General features: G+C 45.3%; 1 protein-coding gene across 3 annotated transcripts in view; it reads right to left on the bottom strand.

Moving 5' to 3' along the window:
* The window catches only part of SETD2 (SET domain containing 2, histone lysine methyltransferase), a 69,707-nt gene that overhangs the window by 28,542 nt on the left and 18,346 nt on the right, over positions 1-22,819 (bottom strand). For 2 of the 3 annotated variants that reach the window (XM_060204842.1, XM_060204841.1), the window contains exons 8-11: positions 22,223-22,349; positions 14,326-14,460; positions 13,539-13,658; positions 10,602-11,258 (exon numbers count right to left, since the gene is read on the bottom strand). In XM_060204842.1, coding sequence (XP_060060825.1) covers positions 10,602-11,258; positions 13,539-13,658; positions 14,326-14,460; positions 22,223-22,349 — 1,039 coding nt within the window. The remainder of the gene's footprint in view (positions 1-10,601; positions 11,259-13,538; positions 13,659-14,325; positions 14,461-22,222; positions 22,350-22,819) is intronic. The other variant, XM_060204843.1, reaches the window with a different exon arrangement.

The following is a 22,819-nucleotide window of genomic DNA, read 5'->3' as shown; positions in this document are numbered from 1 at the left end:
CAGTGGTGGCACACCTGGTTGAGTGCACACATTACAGAGCGTAATGACCCGGGTTCCAGCCCCTGGCCCCCACCTGCAGGGGGAAAGTTTTGAGAGTGGTGAAGCAGGGCTGCAGGTGTCTCTCAGTCTCTCTCCTTTATCTTCCCCATTCTCTCTCAATTTCTGGCTGTATCTATCCAATAAATAAATAAATAAATAAATAAAGATAAAACACTTTGTTCATCAGTTTTCATCACACACACACACACACACACACACACACACACACACACATACACGTTCCTGTTTGAGAAGTCACTAATGTTTATGTAAACCTTTGCCCCAGGAAACCCCACAGTATTCATATGACAGTTCTGAAAAAATCTCTGGCTTAATCACCAGTGACAGCTTGAAAGCGTCAACAGCATCAAGAGGGAAAAACTTGACAAAACTGATGAAAGAGTAGTAATACAACCTCAGAATGAACTTGGACTTACTACAGTTTCTAAATCAGAAGTAGATTAAGAAAAATCTTGAAATTATTCGCCTAAGATATATAATTGCATGAATAGCCTACAAGGAAATACAAATCACTATTTCTTGGATTATATTAAGATTTAAAAATCGATGGTGTATTGCACCAAAGTAAAAGATCCTGGGGTTGGGGAAAGGTTCCGGTCCTGAACATGACGGCAGAGAAGGACATAGGCTTGTACTGTTATACGGAAAACTGGGACATGTTGCGCATGTACAAACTACTATATTTTACTGTCGACTGTAACCCATTAATCCCCAATAAAGAAATTAAAAAAGATTTAAAATCAAAAGATCTCAGTTAAATATCAGCTTTCACTTAAAAGTCAAGTTACAACCTCATAGGCCTATTTATCTCCATTTTACAGCAGATAAAAAACATTGTCACCTAGTTCACAGGACTGTAAAAATTGCATACTTTTCTTTTTTATATATATTTATCTTCCCTTCTGTTGCCCTTTTTTAAAATTGTTGTTGAAATTATTATTGTTGTTATTGATGTCATCATTTGTTGGTCTGCTTCTAATTCTGTTTCTAAGACCCCTTCTGTTTTGATCATCACGTAAGGTTCCTTTGCATTGCTTAAGGCTGTGGTCTATTTACATAATCACTGCTTTACCTGAGACCCGCCCTGCCTACAGGGCACTGGTTTAATCCCCACTGGTTAGACGCGAGCTTGATACTTCCTAGCACACTTTTATCCTTCTCCCCACCCCCTATCCTACGTGCTTCCTCTTCCAACCTGACACTTCTGCCTCAGGAGATATAAAGGACAGGATTTTCTAATGAATAGATTAGACTGATTGCACTGCATTCCCCGCTCATCAATAAAGATTGAACTGCGTTCCCAGCTCAGCCATGAGTCCCTGGTCGTCTGTCTCCCGCCCGAGAAGCTAGCCCGGCAATCACTGTTAGATAGGAGGGGAAGACAAAGAGGGGGAGAGAAAGACAGACACCTGCAGACCTGCTTCACCACCTGTGAAGCGACCCCCCTGTAGGTGGGGAGCTGTGGTCTCGAACTGGGATCCTTAAGCCAGTCCTTGTGCTTTGCACCATGTGCGCTGAACCCGCTGTGCTACTGCCCAGCCCCCTCATCATACTTCTTTTTCTTTTTCTTTTAAATTTTTTAGAAAATATTTATTTATTCCCTTTTGTTGCCCTTGTTTTATTGTTGTAGTTATTATTGTTGTTACTGATGTCGTTGTTGGATAGGACAGAGAGAAATGGAGAGAGGAGGGAAAGACAGGGGGGAAGAGAAAGACAGACACCCGCAGACCTGCTTCACCGCCTGGGAAGCGACTCCCCTGCAGGTGGGGAGCTGGGGGCTCGAACCTGGATCTTTATACCTGTCCTTGAGCTTTACTCCACATGCACTTAACCTGCTGTGCTACCGCCCGACTCCCGATACTTATTTTCTTAACAACTATAAAGTATGAACTACAGACTCAATAGCAATAAGGCACTACAAAAAAGACGCATGTCCACTGTATCTTCAAATATTTTGAAACCCCAAAATACAAGAGGTCATCACAGCGTAGGGCACATTTCTAGGTGTACACAATGTAACAGCTAGTCGTGTAGTCATCTACTGTGAACGGGAAGGGTGCTGTGCGAGCATATAAAAAGGACCAACTTCAGGCCGGGCGGCAGCGCAAGGATCCCTGTCCAGCCCCGGCTCCTCGCCGGCAGGGGGGCCGCTTCACATGCGGTGAAGCAGGTCTGCAGATATGTGTCTTTCTTTCCCCGAATTCCCCTCCTCTATCCATTTCTCTGTCTTATCCAACAATGACGTCAATAACAGCAACAACAATAAAAAACAACAATGGCAACAACAACAAAAAATAAAATAAGTAAATAAAAAAGACCAACTTCTCCAACCTGGAGGAATAGGAATAACTTTACTGGAGGAAAAGAAATTAACTAAGGGGTCAGGTGGTGGTGCACCTGGTTAAGCACACACATTACAGTGTGCAAGGACCTGGGTTCAAGCCCCTGGTCCCCATCTGCAGGGGGAAAGCTTCACTAGTGGTGAAGCAGGGCTGTAGGTTATCCCTCTGCCTCTCCCTCTCTATCTCCCCCATCAATTTCTCTGTTTCAAATAAATAAGTAAATAAAATTTTAAAAAATTAAAAAATAAAGACAAAAAAAGGGGGGGGGAGGAAATTGAGAAGGATTATCTAAGAGTCTTAGATAATCAGTGGCATACCTATCAGCCTCTATCTAATAATAAATAAATAAGTAATAAGAAATTTAAATCATCTAAATGGTCCCCCATTTTTAAGAAGTATTATTATTTTTAATGATTTATTATTATTAAATCTTTATTTACTGGATAGAGACAGACAGAAATCAAGAAGGGGGGAGAGTGAGAGAAAGAGAGAGAGGGATACCTGCAACCCTGCTTCACCACTCACGAAGCTTTCCCCCTGTGGGTGGGGGCTGGGAGCTTGAACCCAGGTCCCTGTGCATAGTTCGGTGTGCCACCACCTGGCCCTTTTTTTTTTTTAGATGTATTAATGAGAAAGAAGCAGAGCATCTCTCTAACATAAGTATTGCCAGGCATCAAACTTAGGATCTCATGATTGTGAGGCCAATGCTTCTCTCTCTCTCTCTCTCTCTCTCACACACACACACACACACACACACACACACACAAAGTGACGCTGCAGAAGTAATGAGGATGAGGTGTGCCGGCCTGCGCGGTCTCGGACCCCAAACAGAGCCCCGTGTTTAATTTCCGGGCGAGGCACACGCTGTACCTGAGCGGCCCTCTAGTTTCCTTCTTTTCACACCCCTTCTTCAATACATAAAAAAGAAAGACAGATCTGGAGGCTTGGAGACTGTTCACGTGGTAGAGCACATGCTATCAGGCTCGAAGCCCTGGGCTCAAGCCCGGCACCATCTCACTATGTGAGAACCACGGACACTTCTGAGGAAGCCCCCTGCCTCCCTGTCTCACACACTAAGTAGGTATTCAAAACCTGGCCCAGAAACCCCTCAGCAGCACTGCACATGCACGAGACTCTAGCACCACAGCGAAGAGAACAGGGTGCGCACTTCCACCGCAAGCCTAAATAAAGTTCTGTCTAAGCAGTTTAAGTAAAGAAGATAGTGATACAAAGACAGAGATTGACGCAGATGAACACCCTGATATGACTCATGCACCGAATACGTGAGAGAAATTTTGGGGAAAGAGGTTAAATAGGAATCTGAGTGCCTCCAATGCTATAAATAAAGGCTTTGCTCAAGCAACAGGGGTCTCTGTGAAGTTAAGAGAGTCTTGTTTATCACAATGCTGTCTGAGTCTTCGATAATGCGACAGAATAGCACGGAGTGTAAGGGGGAAAGAACGTCTGTAAAGTTTCCTTGTCTGTACTGATTTTGGGGTTAAAATCAAAGCTTGAGAAAAATAGTTGGGGGACCTGGTGGTGGCATACTTGGTTGAGTGCACATGTTACAACATGCAAAGATCCAGGTTAACCCTCTGGTCCATCCCTATCTATCTCCCCTTCCCTCTCAATTTCTGTCTCTAATCAATAAATACGAGGGGGAGGGAGGGAGAGGGATAGAGATACGGTTGGTTCTAGGACCAGCAAAATGAATTTAGAGCAGTATGCTACACTAAGCATTTAAAAAGTAAATAAAAAAGAGCAATAAAAAATATATTGAGGGGGCTGGGTGGTGGTGCACGTGGTTACAATGTACAAGGACCCAGGTTCTAGCCTCTGGTCCTCACCTGCAGGGGGAAAGCTTTTCGAGTTGTGAAGCAGGGATGCAGCTGTCTCTCTCTCTTCTTCATCTCCCCCTTCCCTCTTGAATTCTGGCAGTCTCTAATTAAAAAATAGTTAATTTAAAAAGTCTATTTATTAATTAAATAGTCTATTTATTAATTAGTCTATTTAAAAATTATAAAAAGGTATGTCAAAAACACATCCAAGTGTTATTTCCCCAGTCCATATATATATATATATATATATATATATATATATATATATATTTTTTTTTTTTTTTTTTTTTTTTAACAATTTTTACATTCCTAGAATTGCATGTGCCAGTGTGATGCTTCGATTCTGGTTGGTCTCCTGTTAATAAAACTTTAAAAAAACACAATAGTCTTTAAAAGTTAAAAAAAAAAATTTTTTTTTTTTTTGAGAGAAAGTAATAAGGCAAGGTTTGCTTTAATTCAGTCAGACCCGGGCATAGCAAGTGCGATTCTGATGCTCCAGGCTGAGCGTCACTGAGAGAATTAGACAGAGAGACACACAGACACGGAGAGGAAGAGTGACTGCAATACCAGAGCTAGAACCTGGGCGTGTGTCCTACTTACTGGGCAGCTCTCTCTCCCTAGAGATGTGCTTAGATGACTCTTTCCACGTTTATCACCAGAACGCCACCACATACACAACGATATCCTGTAGAAGCACCGCGTGCCAGCCTACCGTGCCGCTGGAGCTCCACACACATAATATCCTTGCAGCTTTCCCACAGCCCGGAGTTATAAGAATTAAAGGTAAGAATAGTAATACTGACGGTTTATATACTTTCAACTTAGATACCGAAGACTAGACTAGACCAACATTTCTGATATCCAAAAGGGCTCAGGTGATCAACTAACCTGATCACAGTCCTGAAGGAAGAGTAATAATATTCCAGAAACAGCTTTTCTCAGACTCTTACATTCAAATCACTGAAATGAAGTTTTCTTAAACAGAACAAAGACTGTTTGAAAAATATGACTGCACAGGTTATAAAAGCATGAGTACATCTCTAGGAAACAGAATTAATGGAGTGTTTACCCAAAAGAATTATCAAAATGGCTTCATTCAAAATCAGAATGTTTAGGGTAGATAAAGAGAAATCCTATCTTTCAAAGACTCTAAAGTTTATCGCTGGGTACATCTCTGTGTCATTCAAATTCTCTGCACAGTGTTTAATGCTAACTTTCTTGGAGAGGGGAAAATAAAGAATTAAAACATCTTGAGATTAATAATTAAAAAGGAGAAGAAGAGTCCAACAAGGTCTGGGATATAGCTCCATGGTGAGCGTGGACTGCGGTCTCTGAGGTCCCAGATTTAACCCTGGCAGAGAGAGAGAGACAGAGAGACAGAGAGAGAGAGACCAACCAATTTCCAGATGTATGCTGATATCTTAAATCATCCAGTCCAGACGTATTATAAAGAGAGATGCTTATCTTGTCGCCTACGAGTTGACAAGGGCGGCTCTGGAACCACTGGCCATCATGATTTTAAGGTGCTGAACTGCAACTGATTTTGCCAGATCTTGAGATCCTTACTTCTTGTCATGATCCGAATGATCAAGAGAGATCTGCCAGCCGCGTGATAATAAGATCCACATGCAACCACCTGTTTTACACTGTGAAATCTAGGGGCACTTTCAGTATGAGGGAGATGGGAAAATAATTCCTTTTGAGGACAGACACACGCACATGCCGTGCTACAAGTGTAGCCAAGGAAATCTGAATTGAACAGCCAAGTTATGCTCATGTGTAGCAATGTTCTAGGTGCTGTTTCCAGCTGAGGTCTACCTGAAAAGTCAGGCGTGTAAGCTCTGTGACCTGGGCAGAGGCCCTGTGTGGAGAGGTATTGGAAAAGCAGCTCACTTAGTTCTTTCTCGCCAGGAGTCGGGATTTCCCCGGAACATCTACTGTCGGCAATGGACGCACCAAATTAACGCCGGCACCAGTGAGTTAACCACCTCTGTCCTCTTTCACCTATTTATTTTTCATGCACCTTCCAACTTCCCAACCATCTTCCTGCATCTTCACAGAATGCACGCTAGGTTCTTGTTTTTCTTCAGGACGAAGTTGAAAATGGAGTTGAGAAAGGGAGACACATGGTCAGCTGGTGATGTTAACAAGCTCCTCGCTGCCCTGAGAAGCTAGATGGAAATGGTTCAAGTTACAAGAGGGATCACCATGAGGTCTGGGAGGACAAAGACTATTTCATGAAGCTTCATCCCCTTCCCTCCCACCCTTTCATCGACTGATGATCCCCTCTCAGCTGCCTTTAGCGAAATCAAGATCAAGGAGTCTGAAGCAACTTCTTCCAGTTCTTCAGTCCGTCCCATGAAAGGCAAGTGGAACACGTGTCCGACAAGGTACAGTGGCCCCAGAAGGTCAGGGAAGCATTAGGTGGCTAACACGACCACAAGTCTATTGTCAATGCTTTTTAATATGATCTTGCTACCACAGTACGTGGCAACAGGTGGTTGAATAAGACATTTTCTTTCCTGCCAGTGTCTACCTGAACACATAGGTGGAAGTCAGACAGAAGCAGTTAACTCTTTCAGTGCCAGGACAGTATGAAAAAAAAAAAAGTCACATCAGTGTGCTTTTCTAAGACATGTCAAAATTATGGGTGTTCAAATTCAGAGTTCTGGTGAGATACTAGATGAAGCTATTTGTTTCTTTTTAAGGAAAACTATAATCAGAGTTTTAATTTAGAACCAAGGTAAATACTAATTAGGACAGGTAAGTTAAGAAGCCCAGCACCAATGTGTAAAAAAAAAAAAAAAAAAAAAATCACATTTCAATAAAGTAAAAACATTCATCAGCAATGCAGTTCTAGATAGCTCTAGATGATTCCAGTGCCAATTAAAGCTTGAAGGAAGATTTTATTTAATGGCTTCCTTGATGCTAAGATCTAGGTTATATCCCAAAATATGCTGGTTATAAAGGATATGCTTTTAAATACCATCAAAATTTCAAACATTTCAAATTGAGAAGATCATCAAGCTATAGAATACTGTGCAAGCGTTTTGATCTTGCAGAGAAATGGAGAGGATACCAAGAAAGGGAAGAAATAACTTCAAAGAGTTGCAAATGTCTAGAGTTTTGAGTTTAAATACCAGCTAGCTATAGCTGGCTCAAGAACATCCCTCAGAGTGATGTCTGTCTTAATCATTACAGTTACAGAAACGATCTACCATACAGAGCCATACAGAAACAAGGCGAACCTTCCTCAGATGTAAGAGGCGTCCTTTACACAAATTACAATGGTTATGTCCTATTTTAAGGACAGACAAAAGTTAACTGCTCTACAACCCAACTCTATGCAGAACTAACGACCCCCCCACACCTTTGACATGCTTGTGTGTATCTGTCTCCATCTCCACCTTCCTTCCTGAGTCAAACTGGCACAGACTACCAGCCGTCCCCGTACACACACAAGAAACACTTCTCCAGGGACCCCTGTGCCCTTACAGAGGGGTCTTAAAGGTTTACTCAACTGACCATCCAGGATCTCTTCCAGTCAAGTAAAATGCAGACTCCTGCCATTGCTGGAAAAGTCAAGATGCGGATTTGCATAGAGAAACTTAGGCTAATACACCATGGCTTTTCCGACAAACCAACAGTATCCTTAGCCGATTCACTGTGAATCTCTGTTTTTATATGCGTAAAAAGATGGGTTTCATAAGGCTATCACAAGTACGAGCTGATATGGGTCAATGAAAACTAAAACTACACCACACTGAAAAGAAGGGCCTCAACACGGCAGATCAGGAATGGTGAAAGTAAGCACAGCACACAAGCGATCAACTACTCATTGTGCTCAGGCCAGGTTTATATGGGTCAGATTTTAGGGCCTGGGGTGGGCTTTGAAGTCATGACTGGGGACAGAGGTTCGGGTACTCATCTTGCTGTGAGCAGATCTGCACTGCTGGCTCGCTGGCTGCTTCACATCTAGCAGAAGAAAAGACAGACAGAAAAGAGTAGAAGCAGGTGGGGGGGGGAGGATAGTGGTTCTGCAAAGAGACTCTCATGCCTGAGGCTCCAAAGTCCCAGGTTCAATCCCCTGCATCACCATAAAACAGAGCTGAGCAGTGCTCTGGTTAAAAAAAAAAAAAGTCACCAGGTTCCAGATGTCATCAGGATGCCGGCCAGGCTTCCCTAGACTGAAGACCCCACCAATGTGTCCTGGAGCTCCACTTCCCCAGAGACACACCCTACTAGGGAAAGAGAGAGGCAGACTGGGAGTATGGTCCGACCAGTCAACGCCCATGTTCAGCGGGGAAGCAATTACAGAAGCCAGACCTTCCACCTTCTGCATCCCACAATGACCCTGGGTCCATGCTCCCAGAGGGATAGAGAATGGGAAAGCTATAGGGGAGGGGGTGGGAAATGGAGACTGGGTGGAGGGAATTGTGTGGAGTTGTACCCCTCCTACCATGTGGTTCCTTTCTTAAATAAAAAAGAAAAAAAAAAAAAAAAGGAAGGAGAAAGGGGAGGGGAGGGGAGGGGTAAAGGTAAGGGGTAAGGGGTAAGGGGTAAGGGGTAAGGGGTAAGGGGTAAGGGGTAAGGGGTAAGGGGTAAGGGGTAAGGGGATCTAGGAAGTGATCTGATCCCAAAGGGCCCTCAAGCCCTGGCTCCCAGCTCCCGGCTCTTGTAATCAAAACATCCATCTCTCCTGGACTCCTACTCCTGCTGTTAGTTACTTGTGTATTTAACTAGCCCAGACTGAGTTTCCTGCAAAGCTAACCCCTATACCTTGTTACAGTTCTTAAGAAATTGTGTATTAGCAGATCATTATAGATTAGTGTAAGAGTTCCAGGTCCATTTTTACATTGTATTTTGTTAAACAAAAGAGGCATTTAAAAGATCTGTTTCAGACACAATAGTGAAACTCAATGCCAACTACCTCTGCATAGGCACAGCTGTTTTACTGGGATAGGAATTTATACCCAATCCTTTCAAATAAGAAATCGCTATATTATTTGGGTTTTTAAAAAATTAATTTGCTTATCTTAGTTAATTTCTAATTAATCCAATAATTAATTCAAACATTTATTTCTTGCCAAATCTTAAAATAGCATAAATGTTCCAAAGAGGCATAAGATCATACCCTTTTAGTTTGTCTTTTACCAGAGCACTGCTCAACTCTGGCTTATGGTGGTGCTGGGAATGGAACCTGGGAGCTCAGAGCCTCAAGCATGAAAAAGCTTTTTGCAGAACCACTGTGCTGTTTCCCCAGCCCAGGATCATACACATTTGTCACTCAACTTCTCTTCTGTTTAATGTAAACAGCATTTGAATGACTATACTCATTGATTTGACATGAGGAGGAAAACGGGGATACCTGTATTTTAGATACTACATCTATCAAAGGCTGGTGTATCTCTTGCCATGATTTTAAAACATGTTTGAAAAATTAGAAGAGAGCTAGTATTCAATTATTCTTTTTATTAAACCATCTTTAAAATTTATTTTATTTGATAGGAGAGAAATTTAGAGAGAAGGTAGCTAGAGTGGGAGAGCGAAAGACACCTGCAGCACTATTTCACCACTTGTGAAGCTACCCCCCTGCAGGTGGGGGCCCAGGGCTTTAACCCAAGTCCTAACGCCCTGTAATGTGTGCATTTAACCAGGTTCACCAACACCTGGCCCCTACTAAAACATTTTTTTTTTCCCTCCTCCAGGGTTATTGCTGGGCTCGGTGCCTGCACCATGAATCCACCGCTCCTGGAGGCCATTTTTTCCCCCCTTTTGTTGCCCTTGTTGTAGCTTCATTGTGGTTATTATTATTGCCCTTGTTGACACAATTCGTTGTTGGATAAGACAGAGAGAAATGGAGAGAGGAGGGGAAGACAGAGAAGGGGAGAGAAAGATAGACACCTGCAGACCTGCTTCACCGCCTGTGAAGCGACTCCCCTGCAGGTGGGGGGCCGGGGGCTCGAACCGGGATCCTTACGCCGGTCCCTGCGCTTTGCGCCACATGCGCTTAACCCACTGCCGCCACCGCCCGACCCCCCACTAAAACATTTTTAAGATTTTATTTATTAATGAGAAAGATAGGAGAGACAGAAAGAACCAGACATCAACACTGGTACATGTGCTACCAGGGACTGAACTCAGGACCTCATGCTTCAGAGTCCTGTGCTTTATCCACTGTGCTACCTCCCGACCACAAGTATTCCCGTTTTTCAAATCTAAGAACAGAAGGTGTGCAGCTAGTGAGAGAACATCTGCCTGCAAACATTCAAATAGCCACCCAAAGCAGGCAATATAACTTAATGTTCTAGAGTTCTAGACCAGAGTAGTTCAGTTTAAAGTCAACAAAAATGTTTCTTACCTTTAAGTCTTTCCAACTGTCCAGGAGCTTGGTGGCCAGATCACTTATATCTACAGTTTTATCTGGCTGCTCCTGGCTTCTCTCGCTCTCCACGTCAGATACGCCCTCCTCTTCATCTTGCGATGGCGTCTCCTCGGCAATAGTTTCTTCCAGCTTTGCCTGGATCTCTTTGGGCTCCATTTCAGCGTCAGCCTCTGGCTCCGATGCGGGCAGCTTACTGGCTTCCAAAGTGATTTCACTGTCAACTTTAGATTCGGGCAGCTGTGGAGTGAGTAGCTGCCGTGGCCGCAGCTCTTCCTCTTCTTCCACAGGGGCGCTTTCTAACTGGTCAAGATCCTCTCTGCCGTCCTTGCCTTCAAGCTCACTGGCGGCGTCCGACACTGCGCTATCCATGCTGTTTTCACTGATGATCTTAAGTCTGCGAAACATGAGCTTCTTGGGGGTGTCTGTGTCCACTTCTGTGCTCAGCTTGGAAGGGTCAGGCGTGTTGAGTGGAGTGTGAGCACGCGATGTATTCTCACTAGAATAGCCGTCGCCTTCACTCAGCTGAGGGGCGGCAGTCTTGGCCTGAGACCAGCGCTGAATAACTGGAAGTACTTTGCTCTCCTCCAACATATTTTTCGTAGGAATGGGTAAGTGTTCCAAAGTCTTTATGATCTGATTAAACACAAGGAAGAAAACAAAACATCAAATCAGCTGAAATTTCAAGTTTCTGAATAGGAGTCAATTTCTGTAAAAACTGTGTGTTTATTATCTTAATTAAAATGTAGTTCTCCCAGTCTGAAGAACTCTCAGAAGGCTAGAAATGGACCTACCCTATGACCCTGCAATTCCTCTCCTGGGATAGATCCTAAGAAATCAAATACACCCACCCAAAAAGATCTGTGTACACATATGTTCTTAGCAGCACAATTTGTAATAGCCAAAACCTGGAAGCAACTCAGGTGTCCAACAACAGATGAGTGGCTGAGCAAGTTGTGGTCTAGATACACAATGGACTACTACTCAGCTGTAAAAAATGGGGACTTCACCGTTTTTCAGCCCATCTTGGATGGACCTTGAAAAAATCATGTTGAGTGAAATTAAGTCAGAAACAGAAGGATGAATATGGGATGATCTCACTCTCAGGCCGAAGTTGAAAAGCAAGACCAGAAAACACAAGCAGAACCTGAAATGGAATTGGCGTATCGCACCCAAGTAAAAGACTCTGGGGTGGGTGGGTGGGGAGAATACAGGTCCATGAAGGATGATAAATGACATAGTGGGGGTTGTATTGTTAAATGGGAAACTGGGGAATGTTATGCATGTACAAACTATTGTATTTACTGTTGAATGTAAAACATTAATTCCCCAATAAAGAAATAAATTAAAAAAAAATAAAAATAAAAATAAAATGTAGTTCTCCATAATCACAGGATTTAAATGTCTCTACATTATTTTCCTTCATAAAAGGGGGAAAAGGGGGACAGGTCATGGGGCACACGGCAGAGAACACATCTTGTGATGTGCAAGGATCCAGGTTCAAGCACCTACAAGGGGAGAAGCTTAAGTGGTGAAGCAGTGCTGCAGGTCTTTCTCTCTCTCTCTCTCTCTCTCTGCCTCCCCCACAATTCTCTCCGTCTCTATCCTTAATGATAAATAAAACAGACATGAGCCAGAGGAAGAGGGGGGGGGGAGAGGGGGAGGGGAGAGGGGGACAATAGCACCAAAGCTTTTCTTCCATTCAGTGAGGGCCAGAGTCAACCAAGAAGAAAACCCTTGGTAAGACTGAGAAGCAAGGACTGGAGAAATAGCTCACTGGGGTAGCGCACTGTCTTGCCACACATGCAATGATGCAGGTTCATGCCTGGACACCAAGGCACTGAAGGAAGCTTCAGGGCTGTGGTCTGTCACCATCTGTCTGTCTGTCTGTCTGCCTTGATGGGAGAAAGGGAGGGAGGGAAAGAGGACGGAAGGGGAAACGTGAAGCATGTGATGCTCACAACATCCAATACGACTAATAGCCGTGCCCGTAGTTATCACACATGAGCGTGATGTTTCAAAACCCCACTCTACTGGACTTCATCTATGACCCACTCTAAGAAGCGTCCCAGAGGCTGGCTATAGGCTCAGGAGCCATGCAATGACACGCTGCTGTCCTGTGCGCGCACACGACACGTAGTTATCACTGAGCTCGGTGAGCTTTTTGATAGTTGTCCAGTATTGATTTCTCAATCAGAAATAACCAACCCACTTTGAAATCTAAGAATACTGCTTCCCAGTATAGTGCCACAGAAAGCCCCGGCCTCTCTAACTTTTTTTTACCCCCTCCAGGGTTATTGCTGGGGTTGGTGCCTGCACTAGGAATCCATAGAAGCTATGTTTCCCTTTTGCTGCTCTTGTTTTATCGTTGTTATTACTGCTGTCATTGGGTAGGACAGAGAGAATGAGAGAGGAAGGGAAGAAGGGGACTTGGGGGGGGGGGGCGGGGGGCGGGAGCTCAAACTGGGATCCTTATGCCAGTTCTTACACTTTGTGCCATGTGCGCTTAACCCAACTTCTATCTATGACCATATCCTGTGATTTTTGTCTTTAAAGTGTAATAGCACATGACTTTGGAATTACATCTGAAATCATACTGGGATGTAGGAAAAGTCACAGTGCATTTTTGCACAGAAAAAACGCCATGACTTTCTTCAACAACCCAATAATTAAAAAGAACTACACTTAACTATGACTTTATTATTGCATCTTCATCTTCAGTTCTCAACCACGTGGTACTGAGATACCATATGCAAAAAAACCATGAAAAAAAGCTCACTGCTAGTAAGTGATAATAAAGATTACACTGTGATAAAGGCATTTACTACCAGTAGTCAATATAATGCTAAACTAATGACTCATGTTCTCACATACTCTCTTAGTCAGGAACGACAAGCAATTCAAAATTGAACTGACCTCTTCCTGAAGCTTCTGGTTGCTGTCCCTGCCATCGCCCAGCTCTGCCATCCAGATCCACAGTAAAGACAGTCCGTGGCGCTCCAGAAAGGACTTCAGGCAAGACTGGGAGTGGGTGTTCTTCCAGGGAGGAAGCGAAGCAGAGCGCAGGTTATCAAGGGAAACGCTCTGGGAAGCTGTATTCACAATGGGGAACTAACAGCACAAGGGGCAGACACCGACACCATGCCATCGACTCTTACACAAAATAAAAACCTCACTGTATTCGTGAACTAGAGTGAACAGACAAGATCTACAACGAGACTAGTGAGGTCCAACTCCAAGTCATTCCGAAGAGTTGGATGAGCTTTTAAAGGCACGTAGAACTCTACAATTTACTTTACTTACCGTGTGTTTATATCAAAGCTCTGCTCAGCTCTGGCTAGTGGTGGTGCGGGGGGACTGAACCAGGACCTCAGCGCCTCAGGTATGAGAGGCTTTTTGCATAACCATTATACTATCTCCCCTGCCCCCCACTCCATAGCCACTTAAAAAGGGGGTGGATCACACAAAGACTGGGTGAACACAAGGACTCGGGTTTGAGCCTCTACTCCCCACCTGCAGGAGGATGATTCACTAGCAGTGAAGCAGGGCTTCAAGTCTATCACTAATCTCCCTGTCAACTTTGGTCTCTATTCAAAACACATACAAGAACAGTAGTTTCTCCACTAGCCACTCTGGACCGTGCTTTAAATATAGCTCACCTCAAATTCAGAAACAAAAAGATGTATCAATGTGAAATGTTTACCTGTATAAGTTCAAGACAGGTAAGTTTCTGCTCCAAAGTTTCAATTCTAACCATTAGTCGAGATAAGCTGAGCACCTGATTTTTGTCAGAGAGACCCTCACCGTTCTCCATCAGAGCTTCCAGTTCTCCATCCACCTAACATGCAAAAAAAATTATATGGTTACAAAATAACAAACAGCACCGACTTAACAATCAGACAACAGCAGAGGCCTGAGAGTTTGCTCACAGGGCAGGGCACACCCCAGGTTCAAACCCAGCCTCACAGGGGAGTTTCAACCAGGCTCAGTGTTGTGGTGTCTCTCCGTCCGTTAGCTGTGAGTCAGCCCAGACTAGGTAAAATCGTGCATTCTCAAGACCCAGGTTCTGCCAGAACACGGTAAAGCATGTTCTACCTCAGCAAAACCACAACCACCACAGCAGAAAGCATGTTCCAGTCCGGCACAACCAAGCTGCTAACAAAATGGAAACTAACAGAGAATGAAGAAACCGAAAGAGCATTAGGTCCGTGAGCTGTCGGCGTTGTCGGGGAAGAGCACAAAGCCGGCATGTACAAGGGCCCGGGCTCAAACCTGCCTGCAGGGGCACAGCTGTGAACGTACTGTGTTAAGTTTTATATAAATGCAATCATGGGGCGGCTGCTTACCAATCAAGGGTTAATATAGCAGGACGCAGATGCCAGACCCTCGTCAATATCTTCTTGTTAATAGCTACGGAAGGCACAACTATATCCTAAAGCCTCTGGCACTCTTTGTCACTCTCCACCAAAAAGAAATCCCTGTCAGGAATGTAAGAGGACCTACCTTTTGCACTTGGCCAGAACTCAGAATATAGGCACATGCAAGGAATGACACCTTAGGAGAAGGTAAGTCAAACTGAATCACACTTTTCACTACAGTCAAATGACCCTTGTAGGAAACTAAATTCATTTTGGTCCAGTCCATTGGAACAGTTCTATCCAAAGCATTCTTGTTCCTGAAAAACTTAAATTTTAAAAAGCAAAAAAAAAGGAATACAGGGGACTGGGCAGCAGTGCAGCAGGCTAAGTACACGGACTAACATAAGTGCCCTGATTCCACCTGCAGGGGTGTCCCTTCACAGACAGTGAAGCAGGTCTGCAGGTGTCTCTCTTTCTCTCCCCCCTCTCCATTTCTCTCTGTCCTATCCAACAACGACAAATGACAATAATAACAACAAGGGCAACAAAAATGGGGGTGGTGGCCTCCAGGGGCAGTGAATTTTTAGGCAGGCACAGAAGCCCCAGCAATAACCCTCGACGCAAAAATAAACAAGTAAAAAATATGTTTTAAAAAATGTTAAAGAAAATTAAATTAAAATAGGAATACAGATACCTTGATTTCATGGGAGCTGTTCTTAAGTCTTTTCTGGAAGCTAGAAAACCATGTGATATAGATACAATAGAGGCAGAAAGCCCAGGACACACTCTCACCATTACACTGGCTATTTTAACCGTTTAAATAAAAATGTCCCCTCGGAATATATCGACAATAGACCTACTACCATTTTCCAAAATGGAGACCCCAAATTTTCATCTGCAAGATCCTTGTCTTTAGGTTCATGTTTAGTCAACAATCTGTTTGGCTTTACATCTTAACTTTTTCAGCCACCAGGTTCCAGATGCTACTGTGATGCCAACCTGACTTCCCTGGGCAGACGACCCCCGCATGCGTCCTGGAGCGCCACCTCCCCAGAGCCCCGCCCCACTAGGGAAAGAGAGAGACAGGCTGGGAGTATGGATCCACCTGCCAAGGCCCATGTTCAGCGGGGAAGCAATGACAGAAGCCAGACCTCCCAGCTTCTGCAACCCACAGTGATCCCGGGTCCATGCTCCCAGAGGGATAAAGAATAGGAAAGCTGTCAGGGGAGGGGATGGGATACGGAGCTCTGGTGGTGGGAATTGTGTGGAGTTGTGCCCCTTACCCTACGGTCTTGTCAGTATCTCCATTTTATAAATTAAACAATTATTAAAAAAAAAAAAGAAAAGAAAGATGTACCAAGACATTCCTGAAACAGTGGAGCACCGTGGGCAGCACCAGGTGAATCCCCTGGGTGCTGAAGTGGTGGTGTGCGCATCTCTGTCTGTCTGTCTCCAATAAAAAACTGGCTCATGGGAGTCGGGCGGCAGTGCAGCGGGTTAAGTGCAGGTGGCACAAAGCACAAGGACCAGCTCAAGAATCCCAGGTCGAGCCCCCGGCTTCCCACCTGCAGGGGAGTCACTTCACAGGAGGTGAAGCAGGTCTGTAGGTGTCTGTCTTTATTTATTTTTACTCATTCCCTTTTGTTGCCCTTGTTGTTTTATTGTTGTAGTTATTACTGATGTAGTCGTTGTTGGATAGGACAGAGAGAAATGGAGAGGGGGAGGGGAAGACAGAGAGGGGGAGAGAAAGACAGACACCTGCAGACCTGCTTCACCGCCTGGGAAGCGACTCCCCTGCAGGTGGGGAGCCGGGGGCTCGAACCGGGATCCTTACGCCGGTCCTTATGCTTTGCGCCACGTGTGCTTAACCCGCTGCGCTACCACCCGACTCCCTCAGGTGTCTATCTTTCTCTCCCCCTTTCTGTCTTCCCCTCCTCTCTCCATTTCTCTCTGTCCTATCTAATAACGACATAAATACCAACAACAATAACTGCAACAACAATAAAAAACAAGGGCAACCAAGGGGGAAAAAAACAACAAAAACTGGCTCACACAGGAAGTCTTGGCAGCATTAAAGGAGGAAAGGAAGGGAGGGAGGGAAGGATAAGTTGCAACTGCGCTGCCACTGATAAACCCTTAGCAAACCATACGCAACAAGTGTGCCGTTCAGAATGAAGCACCTGACTGGGGAGACAGCCCGTCAGGACAGCAACGTGCAGGCCCAGGCCCCTCAGAGGGCACACGGCACCACCATATTCGGGTTCAGGAGTGCCGTGCTCCTTCCTACGCCAGACTCTCTAAATAGTAATTCATTTTAGGGGCGGCTGAGCAGTGAGCGACACACTGAGTAGAACATGAGTCAGGACTCAAGTTCAATCCCCAGGTTCCTACCTGAAGGGGTAAGTGTCATGAGTGGGAAGAAGCACTGGGGGTGTCTCTCTGTCTCTCTGCTCAGTTTGTCGTTGCTATTGATGTCATCGGGTGTCTCTCTGTCTCTCTGCTCAGTTTGTCGTTGCTATTGATGTCATCGGGTGTCTCTCTGTCTCTCTGCTCAGTCTGTTGTTGTTGTTGATGATGTCATCGGGTGTCTCTCTGTCTCTCTGCTCAGTTTGTTTGTTGTTGTTGTTGATGATGTCATCACTGGATAGGACAGAGTGAGATGGAGAGAGAGAGGAGGGGAAGACAGAGAGGAGGGAGAGAAAGACAGACACCTGCAGACCTGCTTCACCGCCTGTGAAGCGACTCCCCTGCAGGTGGGGAGCTGGGGGCTCGAACCGGGATCCTTATGCCGGTCCTTGAGCTTCGTGGCACATGCGCTTAGCCCGATGTATTACTGCCCGACTCCCAGTCTGTTTTTTTTTTTTTTTAATTGCCACCAGGATTACGGCTGGGGTTCAATGCCTGCATGACTAACCCACCACTCTCACTGGCCATTTTCCCCCTTTTTATTGACAAAGAGAGAGAGATATAGAGGGGAGAGAAAAGAGGCATTTGCAACACCGTTTCACTACTGGTGAAGCTTCCTTGCTGCAGGTAGGTAGGGACTGGGAGCTTGAACCTGGCTCCTTGTGCACGGTAATGTGTGCACTCTACTGGGGGCACCACTGCCTGCTGCCTTCCCCCATCACCGTCTCTGTCTCTATAAACAAAAAAGAAAAATGAAAGTGAGAAGAAAAAAAAATGATGCTGGAAGCACTAGAGTCATTATGCAGACACCAAGACCCAGAGATAACCTTGGTGGCAATAAAAATGATAAAAAGAAAAGAGATCTTGCCATGTATCTCCCTACTCTAATAATTCTCTATTTTAAAAGAACAAAGCACTGAAAACACAAATGTTCAATAGTAGGAAATATGTAAATAATTAAATATTTATAACAGTAAAAAAATAAAGGTTTATGTACTCATGGACTTAGTAAAGTTTAAAATTCCGACAGGGTTGGGGAGATAACATCATGAACGGTTAAGTCAAAAGACCTTCATTCCTGAGCCTGAGGTTCCAGCTTCTATCCCCATCACACTACAAGCTAGAGCTTTGGTCTCTCTTTATATCTTTCTCTCTGCATCTGTCAGTAAAATAAATTTTTTAATTAGAAAAGCATTGGTGTACTATACCAAAGTTAAGGACTCTGGGGTGGGAGGGAGTGTTCATGTCCTGGAACTGAAGGTAGGGGACGATCAGGTAGGGGTTAGTGTGATGTGGAAAGCTGAGAAACGTTGCACCTGGACCGACCAGCTACTATACTTCACTGTTGACTATAAACCATTAATCCCCCCAACAAAGGGAAAAAAATACAGAAATAGATGCATTTTTTTCTTTCTACAACTCCACAAAAATAATTCCTTTTGGGCCAGGTGGTAGTGCAGCGGGTTAAGCGCACATGGCACAAAGCGCAAGGAACAGCATAAGGATCCCGGTTCGAGCCCCCGGCTCCCCACATGCAGGGGAATCACTTCACAGGTGGTGAAGCAGGTCTGCAGGTGTCTGTCTTTCTCTCCCCCTCTGTCTTCCCCTCCTCTGTCCATTTCTCTCTGTCCTATCCAACAGCAGCGGCAGCAATGGCAACAATAACAATAATAACAATGGGAAAAATGGCATCCAGGAGCAGCGGATCTGAAGCCCCAACAATAAACCCAATGGCAAATAAATAAATAAATAAGCCTTTTCTTTTTAAACGAAATCAGATTACAACTGTAAGCGTCTCAAAGTTGGGAGGGCAGTGCGCAGTGACAGAGACTGAGGGTCTGGCGGCAGGGCACCTGTAAGGGGCGTGTGTTACTGGGAGGAAGGACCTGGTGTTCTCATCCCTGGTCTCTACCCAACTGATGGGGCAGTACTGTGGGCATCTTTCCTTCTGCTTCTCTCCTCTGTCACTTTCTAGCAAAAGAAGTAGGAGAGAGGACTGGAGGAGGTGAGGGAGGGGAGAAGGGAAAGGGAGGAGGAAGAGGATGGGATGCAGCTGTGTAGACAGTGAGCCTCAGTGACAAGTGGTGTCAAAAATAGGTAATTCAGGAAATAAGGAGCAGACACAGGCACTGCACTGATTCATTTCTGTCAGCTACTACGTAACCGAGTGACTCCTCTGTGGCTTAATGATCTTATCTATAAAATCCTTGTACCCAATTTAAGGGCAAATTTTGAGAATTAACTCAGTTAATGTCTTAAGCTCTTAGAAAAGTGCCTGGCACACAAGTTACCACTTGCTGAAAAGAGCTGAAACATACCCACTACTCTGAAAATCACCTGCTCATTCTAGATAGTAAAAACAGGGCCGCATTGCCAACTGTCCTTGATCGCTGGGCTAACAGTCTGTTTGAGGAATCCACCGCTCCCAATGGCCAAACCCCCACCTCTTATCCCTCTTCCTGATTCTTAAGTTGAAAAAGTCCTTCAGATCGTCTTACATACTACAGTCAAGACTGAAGCCAGGCCACTGTGCCTGTGCAATGCTGCCGATTGGCCACCTCCCTAGTCCACGCTTATCTTCTGTCTGGAGGGAGGCACAGCTAGCAGGCGCACCACACAGAGCTGCCCTTGTCCCTGCCGGTGCTCGAGCCTGCTGCTGGGGAGTGAAGTCTAAGGGTCTCTGATACTGGGGAGACAGTGCAGCAGCACACCCACTTGCACGCCCGAGGACTCAGGTTCGGCCACGGGAAGCACCACATGCCGAAGCTCAGCAGTGCTCTGGCTTCTATTTCTCTCTTAGGAAAATAAAGAGATGAAAATGGGAGGAGAAAAAAAAAAAAAAAAAACAAGACAACCCTGGGCTTCTCTCCCTCTCTCTCACACACACGTGCACCAAAGATTGAGTGCATGTATTATAATGCAGAAGGATCCAGGTTCAAGCCCTCATTCCCCATGTTGCAGGGGGAGCATCATGAGCAGGGAGAGAGTACCGTAGGCGTCACTCCTCTGCTCGAGAGAAGTAACTAAAATACAGTGACGAGAGGAGAATGACAGCCTCTCTCTGGCACCGGCAATGCCGGCTACTCATCTCAGGACCTCGTGCTTGGGAGCCCAACACTTGACCCACCACACCACCTCCAGGCCCAGTTTCACTACTATGGCTTCCTTTCTCTTGTTCTCTCACTGATAAATTTATTCTTTTTTTTTTTTTTTCTTCTTGTCCTGGAGTTCCACTATTCCAGGCTGACTTCCTCAGAGACAGAGAGGTATAAATAAAGAGGGAAAGAAACCATGGCACCAAAACTGTCTTCAGCAGAGTGAGGTTTAGGCTCAAACCTGGGTCTCATGCATGACCGAGCAAGCTCACTGCCCACGTGGACAGTGGTGCCACAGCACCTCCGTGTGGAATGAGGTGTGAAGCTGGACCACACATGCGGGGCACACACCCAGCCTAGGGAGAGCTGTCTCTCCCTCCCGTGCCGTTTCCAATGTTTTCTTATATGGTTCAGGTCCTCCTAATTATTTCTTTCTAAGTAATATGGACCAAATGGCATATTTTTCAACCACTATAATATTTTTTGATGCAATACAGGAGAATGAACCCAAGATCTTCCAAGGAAGGAAGGAAGGAAGGAAGGAAGGGAGGGAGGGAGGGAGGAAGGAAGGGAGGGACGAGAGGGGGAGAGAAAGAAAGAGAGGGAGGAAGGAAGGGAAGAAAGCATAGGAGAGAGAAGGGACAGCAAAATATCATTTTCCCACCCATGGCCTGCCTGCCTGCCTTCCTTCCTTCCTTTCACACCTCGTGTGAGGTGCTGAGTAAGGTGCTGAGAGGCCAGGCCCATGGCCGTGCATGGGAAGGCATGCACTCTGCTTGCTGACCCATCTCCTAATGTCTTATAACTATGCTTTTGTTTTTTAATCTCTTGCCTTGTGTTTTGGGTCAACTGGGTCATCTAAACAGTATTTGTGATTCCCAATAGTACTGATTTCTGAAAAGGCTAAGAGTGACTTAAGTGCAAGAGAAGTCAAAGGCCTCTAGGCCCTTCTCTTGATATCCACAGGTATGGGGACAGGCCCACAGGTGTGATCCTGAGGCGGTGGTCACTACACTGGTAAAGGGAGTCAGAAAAAGGGAGAGAGTTTAAAGGCAAACCATACAGCGTGTGCACTTGTGTTAGTATCACATTCTAGAAAGGGAGACGGAGAGGTACAGCAACAAAACTGCCTTCAACTCGGTGGTGGTGGTGGTGGTGGTGGTGGTGGTGGTGGTGGTGGTGGTGGTGGTGGTGGTGGTGGTGGTGGTGGTGGTTGTGGTGAGGGGTAGGGGCTGGGTCTGAACCTAGGTTGAGCACATGGCAAGAGTGCACTTCCCAAGTAAAAGCTATTCCGCTGACCCTCTTATTTCTCTTTCAGAGGGATGGTGTTAGCCTGCTTTTGAAGATGAATTTATTAGAATACCAGAACACTCATCTAGCATATGCGACGGTAGCGACGTGAGTCAGGACTGCGCGTATCTATGGCACGGCCTCCTAGGTCATGCCACCACAGTCCTTCTTAGAATATGCACTGTGTGCGTGGGGGGGGGGGGTGGACAGGACGCTGACACACCTGCCTGAGTGCACGTTACAATGCACAGGGACCCGGGTTCAAGCACCCGGGTCCACCCACAGGGGGAAAGCTTCACGAGTGGGGAAGCAGGGCTGCAGGTGTCTCTCTGTCTCTCTCCCTCTCTATCACGCCCTTCCCTATTGATTTCTGGCTGTCTCTATCCAATAAATAATTTTAAAGAAATGTTAGTGTACACTGTGTAAGTTCAAACAAGGATGGGACACTTACCGAATCCTTCTTGCGAGATCGCTCTTTCTTCATTTTCCCTCCTGCGGCTCTGATGCTGACTCTATTCTCTCCTCCCAGGTAACCCCGGCAGTTAGCTGACCCACAGAAACATTTCTGAGCTTCTTTGCTGTTCAAGAAGCACAGATGAAAAGATGTCAAATACATGGAAGCAGGACACTTAGCAATGTGAATAATATAACAAATACATATGAGAGAAGCCAAGTCAATGCAGGCCAAAGAAAAGGCAATTATTATAAAAGACCTCAACAAATACTGATACTGTCTAGTGGGAATGACTGAATGGTTGGCAAGAAATAAAGATGATGCTGGCCATTTCAAAGTTGCCTTGAATTTTGTTCACACAGTGAGTTTTTCTCTTTTGTGTTTTCATTTGGCGTCAGGAAATGAACCCAGGTCTCGTGCACCTGCATGACCCTCATGCCCACCTTTCCCAGGATTAAATAGGGAGACAGACAGTTACCACAGCACACCACCACACCACTTATGGGTCTCCTGCAGAGCTGTCAATGGGGCACACGTGTGGTGCTGGAGCTTGAATTCACGGTCCCAAGAACCACAGGGCATGTGTGCTAAGTA

This window comes from Erinaceus europaeus, chromosome 12, assembly GCF_950295315.1.
Source record: "Erinaceus europaeus chromosome 12, mEriEur2.1, whole genome shotgun sequence".
NCBI classification, from domain to species: Eukaryota; Metazoa; Chordata; class Mammalia; order Eulipotyphla; family Erinaceidae; genus Erinaceus; species Erinaceus europaeus.
This window is presented reverse-complemented; position numbering and strand designations above follow the sequence as displayed.